The 9,646-nt window shown below is 37.5% G+C and overlaps 1 protein-coding gene across 1 annotated transcript; it reads right to left on the reverse strand.

Moving 5' to 3' along the window:
- Positions 1–6,770: 6,770 nt before the first annotated feature.
- On the reverse strand, positions 6,771–7,682 carry LOC106846467 (olfactory receptor 5A1-like). The gene has a single exon (XM_014865273.3). It carries the CDS (start codon positions 7,680–7,682, stop codon positions 6,771–6,773), a length of 912 nt encoding a protein of 303 aa, XP_014720759.3.
- Positions 7,683–9,646: the final 1,964 nt, after the last annotated feature.

Here is a 9,646-nt window from a genome sequence, read left to right on the forward strand (position 1 = left end):
CAAGAAAATATGCCATCACCTAAAGAGAACAATAATTCTCAAAGTACAAAGCTGAAAGGCACAGAATTTTGCAACCTGGCTGATAAAGATTTTTAAAACAGCTGTTTAAAACAACCACAAGAAAACTCGGAAAAACAATTGAATGACATAAGGGAGGAAAAATGAGCAAAATGAGATATTCACCAAAGAGATAAAAATTATAAAAAGGAACCAAACAGGAATTCAGGATCTGAGGCGTTCAATGAATGAAATGAAAAATGCAATAGAGAGCATCTGCAGTAGAGTAGAGCAGATGAAAAATGAAAAAGTGAGCTACAGGACAGGGAGTTTGAAATAACCCAGTCAGTGCTGAGCAAAGAAAAAAGAATGAGAAATAACAAAGAAAGCCTACGTAATCTATGGGATTCCATCAAAACCAAATTAGAATAATAGACGTTAAAAATTAGAAAAGACAGAGAAGGTGGCAAAAATTTTATTTAAATAAATAATCCTGAGAACTTCCAAAACCTGGGAGAGATTTAAACATCTAAGTTCAGAAAGCTAACAGATAACTCCATTATCTCATGAAAAAAGAGCTTCTCCAAGACACATTATAATAATGCTATCAAAAATCAAAGATAAAGAGAGAATCCTTAAAAAAAAAAGGAGAGAGAGATTATAACCTAAATATGAATCTTCACTAAGCTATCAGCAGTTTTCAAGCACACATCCTACAGGTCAGGAGAGAGTAGAATGACACAGTCAGTACTGAAAGAAAAACTGAAAGCCAAGAATACTCTATCCCACAAAGTTACACTTCAGATACGAGTATGACTAAAGACTTTCCTAGAAACACAAAAGCTGAGGCTGTTCATCACCACTAGACCTGCCTTGGAAAAAATGCTGTAAGAAGTTTTTTCAGCTGAAACGAAAAGACATTAGTCAGTGACATTAAAACATCTGAAAGTATACAACACAGCAATAAAGGGAAATACACTATCAGGCTTAAAAAGATTCTTATTCTGTACTTGGGTGGTGTGTAAACCACTTAACTATACTTTAAAATGTTAAAAGTGAAGAGTGTTAAAATAATTGTAGCTACTATGATTTGTTAAACAATACATGTGAAAAGAAATAATGGCATACACAACATAAAAGGGGAGAATAGACAGGTACGGCTTTTGTAGACTAAGTTAAGTTACTATAAGCTAAAAATGGACTGCCCTCCCTATGAGATGTTTAAATATAAGACTTATGATAAGCACAAAGCAAAAACTTGGATTAGATTCACAAAACACAAAGAAAGAGAAAATAGAGCATACGACCCAAGAAAATCACCAATGTACTATGGTACACAGAAACAGAGGGGAAAAGAAACAACTAAAATAAAAACCAACCAGAAAACTATGAATAAGATTGCATTAGTAAGTCCTCAAATATCAATAATCACTCCAAATGTAAATGGATTGAATTCACCAATCAACAGGCAGAGTGCTGGATGGATTAAAAAGCAAGACCCAACTATATGCTGCCTACAAGAGACTCACTACAGCTTTAAGACACACATAGGCTCACAGTGAAGGGATGGAAAAGACACTTTATGCAAGGAGAAAGCAAAATGAAGCAGAAATAGCTACATTCATATCAGACAAAAACACTTTAAGCCAAACACAGAAACAAGGACAAAAAAGATCACTATATAACAATACAGAGGTCAAGTCATCAAGATGATAAATGTAAATATATATGCATTCAAAATCAGAGCAATAAAGTATATTAATCAAATATGAACAGACCTGAAAAGAGATTTAGACACCATACAATAATTATAGGGATTTTAATACCCATCTTTTAGCAATGGGTAGTTCATCCAGACAGAAAATCAACAAAGGAAATGTTGGACTTAAAACACACATTAGATGAAATGGACCTAAGACATTTATAGAACATTCCATCCAATAGCAGCAGAATACATGCACTCCTCAAGTTCACACAGAATATTTCCAGAATACATCATATGATAGAACACAAAACATGTCTTACAAAGTTTAAGATTGAAATCATACCAAGTATCTCTTCTGACAACATTGATATGAAACTAGAAATAAAGAAGAAGAAAGCTGCAAAATGTATACATATGTGTAAACTAAACAACACACTCCTGAACAACCATTGAGTCAAATGAGAAATCAAACAGGAAATCAAAAAACATCTTGAAACTAACTGAAATGGAAACATAATACACCACAACCAATGGGATGCTACAAAAGCATTTCTGAGAGGGAATTTTATAGTGATAAATGCATATATTAAGCATATAGAAGAATCTCTAATAACAACCTAACGTTATGTCTCAGGGACTAAAAAAGAACAAACTAAGCCCAAAGTGAGTAGAAGGAAGGAAATAACAAAGGTCAGAGTGGAAGTAAATAAGTTACATACCAAAAAAACAATAGAATCAATCAATGAAGTTAAGAGCTAGTTTTCCATATGACAAAAAGAATTGACAAATCCTTAGACTAAGAAATAAAGTCAAAAGTCTCAAAATCAGAAACGAAATAGGAGACATTACAAGCAATACTGCAGAAATACGTAAGATTATAAGGAACTACTATGAACAATCATATGCCAACAAATTGAATAATCTAGAAGAAATGGAGAACTTCCTAGAAATATACAAGCTATCAAGAATGAATCAGGAAGACACAGAAAATTTGAATAGAACAAAGACAAATAAGGAGATTGAATCAGTAAACAAAAACCTCCTAACACAGAAACCCACAGAAGCAGATATCTTCCCTGGCAAATTATACCAAATATTTACAGAATAATTAGTGCCAATCCTTCTCAAACACTTTCAAAAACAGGAAGGAATACTTCTAATGGAATTTTAGGAGGTCAATATCACCCTGACACCAAAGCCAGATAAGGACACCACAGGAAAAAAAAAAAAAAAAACTATAGGCCAATATCCATCCTAAATATAGATGCAAATATAGTCAGGAAATATTAGCAAATCAAATTCAACCACACAGGAAAAGGATTATATACTATGACCAACTGGGATTTATCCATGGGATGGAAGGATAGTTCAACATGCACAAATCAATAAATGTGACACACCACATTACTAGAATGAAAGATAAAAATCACATGGTCATCTCATAGATGCAGAAAAAGCATAGGATAAAATACAACATCCTTTCATGATTAAAACCCCAAAAAACTGGAAATAGAAAGACAATACCTTAACATAACAAATGCCATCAAAAACAAACCCACAGCTAATGTTATACTCAATGTGAAAAACAAACTTTTTCCTCTAACATCAGGAACAAGACAAGGGTGCTCACTCTCACCACTCTCATTCAACATAGTACTGACAGTCTTAACCAGAACAAAAAGGCTAGATAAAGAAATATGAGAAGAGGTTAAGAATGAGAGATAACATAAACCTCATAAAACTTATGAGGACCATAAATCTTACTCCATGTTGGTCTTACTGGAAGAATCACATGGATATTGGGATAACACAGAATCCACTGTTTTCTATAAATCTTGCCCTCTCACCTTGACCTAGATCCCTCAGGATAACAAGAGTTCTTGCCAAAGTTGAAATTCCTTATTCTTTTCAAAAGAATTATTCAGGTGTGCCCTATTGCACTCCAGGATGGGCGCTTTTGGCCATGACATTGGTTGTCCACTCACAGCCAAAGAGATGCCCACAACTGGAGATCCTCTTAAATGTATTATTAAGGCAGAAGTGAGAGGAGAAAAGACAATTATAGGGAGAAAACTCTCCAGGTACCTGCCTTCTGGTGTCATGGTTGTCATCAAGATGATTTCCCTGCTAATTTCACATCCCACTTTGCCATGTCCCTTCTGACTCAATTCCCCACTTCCCCATGGTCCTATTATGACCTCGTAATTATAGCTTTTCTTTTAATGAACTTAGATTTCTTTGAGCTGGAAGGGACCGAGAGAGCACCTAGTTTAATACCATCATTTTCAAGGTGAGGATTGAAGCCAGAGGTGCTAAGACATTTACCAAAGATGACACAACTGGCTAACAATACAGCTTAAAAACAATAAATTAGATATTTGGACACTTCCCTGTTCACAAATTGATTCCATTTTAAATATGCACACTTTCTCAACTCCCTGACCTGAATCAATTATCACAGCAGCCCTGGGTGGCTGACACAGCATGATTTCCTATGCATAAGTGAGGATATAGGAGCAACAAGGAATACAATGAAACTAATTCATGACAGAGTCACAGATCATTGAGGTTAATACCATGGGCACTGGTATCAGCTAATTGGGTTGAATTCCAGCTTTCCACATCCTTGCTGTGTGTTCCTGAGCAAATTAACCTCTTCAAACCTCACTATTATCACCTTAAAAATGGGGCTTATAGTATGAGCTACTTGATGGAGCAGTTCTTCATAAAATCAAATTATACAATGCTTATGAAGCACTTATCAGAGCGTGAAGTAAACAGCATGCCTTCCCTTTAAGTAGGTGCAATTTAGGGGCTGGCATGGTGCTGCAGTGGTTAAGTTCATGTGCTCCTCTTTGGCAGCCTGGGGTTTGCAGACCCAGAACCTGGGTGCAGACACACACACAGTTTATCAAGCCATGCTGTGGCAGGCATCCCACATATAAAGTAGAGGAAGATGGACACAGATGTTAGCTCAGGGCCAATCCTCCTCAGGGAAAAAGAGGAAGATTAGAGGAGGATGTTAGCTCAGGGCTAATCTTCACCAAAAAAAAAAAAAAAGTAGGTGAAATTTATGTGTTCTGAATTGGAGTTCTTTCCAATATATTATGCTGCATTACTAATTCTTCATTAAAAATATCTACTGGGGCTGGCCCTGTTTTGCAGCGGTTAAGTTCGCACATTCCACTTCGGCAGCCTGGGGTTCGCCAGTTCGGATCCCGGGTGTGGACATATGCACCACTTGGCAAGCCATGCTGTGGCAGGCATCCCACGTATAAAGTAGGGGAAGATGGGCATGAATTTAGTTCAGGGCCAGTCTTCCTCGGCAAAAAAGAGGAGGATAGGCAGCAGATGTTAGCTCAGGGCTAATCTTCCTCACAAAAGAAAAAAATATCTACTTAAGATCATTCCCACGATCTTTTGGTTTTAGTGTTTTGGTTTTTGGTTTTTTAATGGAGCTCATCTACCCTGCCATTACTAGGGATACAGAGATGTTTTAGAAAGGTCCCCATTCATGTTGGATCTACTTCAGCTAATCTTACTTCTAAGGAGAAAGGGATGGATGGGATAATGAGTTAATTATTTGATTTAACTCTTACCAATTGGTTAATAGTTATGTATTCACTCTGATAAAAACTGTGTTGTGAATATTTTCAACGAACAGATTTGTAAGATAGTTTTAAATATATAACACCTAAGGTATAGAAATTGGGCACCATGGCAAAGCAATAAATGACATGTTTCTGATCAGTAAAAACAATTTATGTTCCACATCTGATACTTAGTGAGCTTCAAGATGGATTCTTGCTACCCTGGGAAGAACAAGGCAGACCACAATATACCCAAAAGTTCTATCTGTAAAATGGGGATAATTTCCCACTTGCCAAGTGCACATAATAATAGAACAAAAATCACATCTATGCAATGTAACTAGTGAAGTGTAATATGTTGTGTATACACTACTGTAGTATGTATGAAGCTTAGTCTATAAACTCTTGTCTGAAAAATATCTCTTTTTAAAATTTTCTTTAAATTCTCTTGGTTAGACTTTGAGTCTCCATGGTACCCTCATACAGGCTGTCTCTACTGCTCGCTGATCATACTTAAGGACTTGGAATTCCTAGGGGGCTCACATCTCTGGGACTCAGACTGTGAGTCCCTAGACATAACATGACAGCCTTCGTTTCTGAGTCTTTCGCTGTCCCTGGGAAGCTACCATGGAGCATGCTTCAGGCCACCTGTGCCCAGAAATTGATGACTTTGACTTCTTTCTAGCCTCTGAGAATCTCCCCAACTCTTAACCTGAAAAGTGCCCCTCCTTTCTACTATTCCTTTCTCCCATCTGTTTTTCACAACTCACTTCATAAGGAGTTTCAAGGAGTAAGATGGAGGGAACAAAGTTATTGTGGAATAAAGACAGATCAATCTTTTCCCCTCTCCTCTTCTTTTGTCTCCTCTCCTCCCTTCCCCTTCCCTTCTCTCTGTTCACTTTTTCACTCTCTCTTTCTTTTCCCTCTGTGTGTGTGTCTCTCTCTCTATTTCTCTTTCTACCTATCTCTTTCTGTGTTCCTCTTTCTCACACTGACTTTCTCGCTCTGTGTTTGGAACTCAGATGATAAGGTATTCTTTTTTAAATTATTGTTAACTTATACATATGTGATTTTATAAGTAATTTTATTTCTATTTAAATATAAAAAGTGCTTAACAACCAAAAATAAATAAAGGACATTTTAAAAATTGTAGAGGAAAGAACCATGCATGACTTCCTAGGTCTTGTCATTTATCTACATATAATATCTATCAGAACCTCTGTTGTCCAAACATCAGATTTTATCTACCTGAGCCTAGTTATGTAAATAAGCCTTTTAAATGCAGTTCAATGCAGATGACACTGCCTCAGACAGATCACTTGGTGGTGGCAGCTAAACATAATGGCACCAGGAACCCAGAAGCCAGGTTGTCACATCTTCTCTCTACTTAGCTATTCTTGCGACATACAAAATGTTATTTACATATTCTTATCCCTCTTTTCCTTATAGGGAAAATAACACCTGCACAAATATTGTTCTTACTGAAGTAAATGTGTGGTCCTCTTTATCACCCTCTGGAAGGCCTCTTTGATCTCCTTGTTCCTCAGACTATAGATAAGAGGGTTTAACATGGGGATGAGGGTAACACAGAACACTGACAGCACCTTGTTCTGCTTCTTGGAGTGGGTAGAACTAGGATGCATGTACACCGAGAGGCCTGTGCCATAGAAGATTGCTTCTACTAACAGGTGAGAGGCACAGGTATTGAAGGCCTTGGCACTACCTTTGATAGAGGATATTTTCAGGATGGAAGCTGCAATGAAACCATAGGATAAGAGTATAACAAGGAAAGAACCAAATCCAACAAAAAAAGTTATGAGAAAAAGAATCATTTGACTGATGAAGGGATTGGAGCAAGACAAGGATATGATGTGGGTTATGTCACAGAAGAAATTTGGAATGATATTGGGCCCACAGTAGTAGAGATGAAAGCAAGGGATTATTTCAGCTAAGCTACTAAGGAAACCACTCCCATAGGCCCCAGCAATCATCTTCTGACAGAGGCCAGGAGCCATGACCGCTGAGTACTGCAGAGGCCTACCAATAGCAACATATCTGTCATAGGCCATGGCAGCCAAGAGACAGCACTCCATCAGACACATCCAGCACCCAACAAAATACTGGGTGGCACAAGCAATGAATGAAATCGTTTTTTCTTCTTTTAAGAAGTCTGAAAGCATCCTTGGGCTGGTGGAAGAAGAATAGCAGATGTCTATAAATGACAGGAAACTGAGAAAAAAGTACATAGGTGTGCGCAGGTGGGAGTCCATCCTGATTAGGATGATAAGACCCATGTTCCAGATGAGAGTCACAAGGTAGATCCCTAGGAAGATTGGAAAGAGGATAGGCTGCACACCTTTTTCATCTGAGAGTCCCAGGAGAGCAAACATGTTGACAGAGGTACGATTTCTATCCCCTTCCATGGACCTGCTTGGTGACAGCTGCTGAGAAAACGATGAGAGAAGGAAATGGTTTTATTCTCAAAAAACACAAAGAAATACTCTTCATTTCTTTCCAGTCATGCAGCTGACTAGATATACATCTTAAATCATCAATGTTGGGTTAATCTCTTTGTTCCATGTATAATCACCAAACTTAACTGAAAAATTTTCTTTCATAAGTACAGTCATTCTCTTTGGGGCAAAAGACAGTAATGAACATCATTGGTACATTATCTCCTAAAATGTCTTAATTTCATGTTTTACCATTTCAGGTTTTACAAATATATGAGAAGTGGAAATAGATTAAATTAGGAAAATACTGTCCTCCCTCTATATGGTAAAACAGAATGATTCTGTTCAGCCACGCCTGTGAAATTAATTCAGTGCTTGAAAAAACCCCTGAATCATGCTGGACCTCATAGTCAATTGAGGCTAGTAAAATAGATACTCTTTAAAATCCCTTTGGGAACTAATATTCAATTAATCTGCAGTCAGAGAGGGTAGACAATTCTATAACTGCATTTCTGGTTTCACAGAGCCTGGAGAGAAATAAGAATAATGCAATGGGATGGTAGGAAGAGTCATGCACCAAGAAATAGCTTGGAGCTCAACGTGACTTAAACTTAATGGCTCTATGAAGTCTCCTGAGAAGTTAGACAAGACCAGGTTGTAAAAGCCTGGTCATTATATGCCCATCCTTGCCGGTGCAGATTTTTATTACCTCAAATCAGAGATACTTATGAGTTAAACTGTCTAGAGCAATGATTCTGGATCATCTTTGAGTCAGTGATACTTTAAAAATCTGTTGGAAACTCTGGAACCTTTACACAGCAAATTACCACCACTTAACACCTTGCATATGGTTTTGTTGGATTCTCAATCATCCTCGATTTTATTACTGACTCCTAGGTTCGAGTCTTCTCCTATGAAGTAGAGTAACTTGAACTCATGTAAGGGTTAGAACGCTTAGGCAATGGGCATGGGGACTAAGAAACAGAGGCAGGATTTCTGGAAGTTCTTTCTCTTTTTCTCTTTGGAGCCAGTTCAAGGAAGGCAAGAACTAAGTCTTCAGGCCAAATGGTAAATAAGCAAAACAATATTTTTGCACTAGGCTCTGTATGCCCTCTTCAAGATGAAATAGCTGTCTTCTCTCTAGATGGTCGTTAGGACATGTCCCAATGCAAACACATTTTTTATTCAGATGAACCACACTAGAAATAAAATCATGGGAGCCATGAAAGGTAGAAAATAGATGTTAAATGTAGCCCAGATTTTCCATATACGGGTAAAGGTAGAAGTCTTGGAGACTTCCCTGGAGAAAGGCTATGATATTAATGGAATAAGCTATGTGTATGAACTACAAATAAATACAGCATTAGCCGTCCAGAATGTCTTCCTCCCTCCCAGCCATTTACCAGCCTCCTAGTTGCAAAAGTGAATGGAAAGAGAAAATCACCATGGAAGCATGAGGTATAGCCTGAGAAACAATGTAAAAGTGTTCATTTCCCAAAATCAGATCAATCATTGCTTCTGGGGGCACCGTTTCGAGAAGAAATCTGAAGGAATGAAGACATTAATTAGAAAAGAAAGTCAAGATGTCTGCCATCAGTACAGAAGGAGAAATGGTAGCAGACAAACTATGCATTTACCATCTCAGACTTAGGTGTGATTCTGTGCACATGGAAACTGAATGGAAGGAGAATTTTGTGAGAACAGAGCAGAAAATTGCATTCTTCATCATCAACCTAACCAATAATCATGAAAACAAAATGATTTATTGAGCAGCTACAGCATGTACTGTTCTTCTCTTTCTACTCACAGATGTATTCACAGCTTCCTCTGATGTCCATCCGTTCAACATGGTAACCATAACCCTCATATGCTGTCTACTAAACACAGATACTCCTCTGAAA

The sequence above is a fragment of the Equus asinus genome, chromosome 17 (assembly GCF_041296235.1).
Source record: "Equus asinus isolate D_3611 breed Donkey chromosome 17, EquAss-T2T_v2, whole genome shotgun sequence".
NCBI lineage: Eukaryota > Metazoa > Chordata > Mammalia > Perissodactyla > Equidae > Equus > Equus asinus.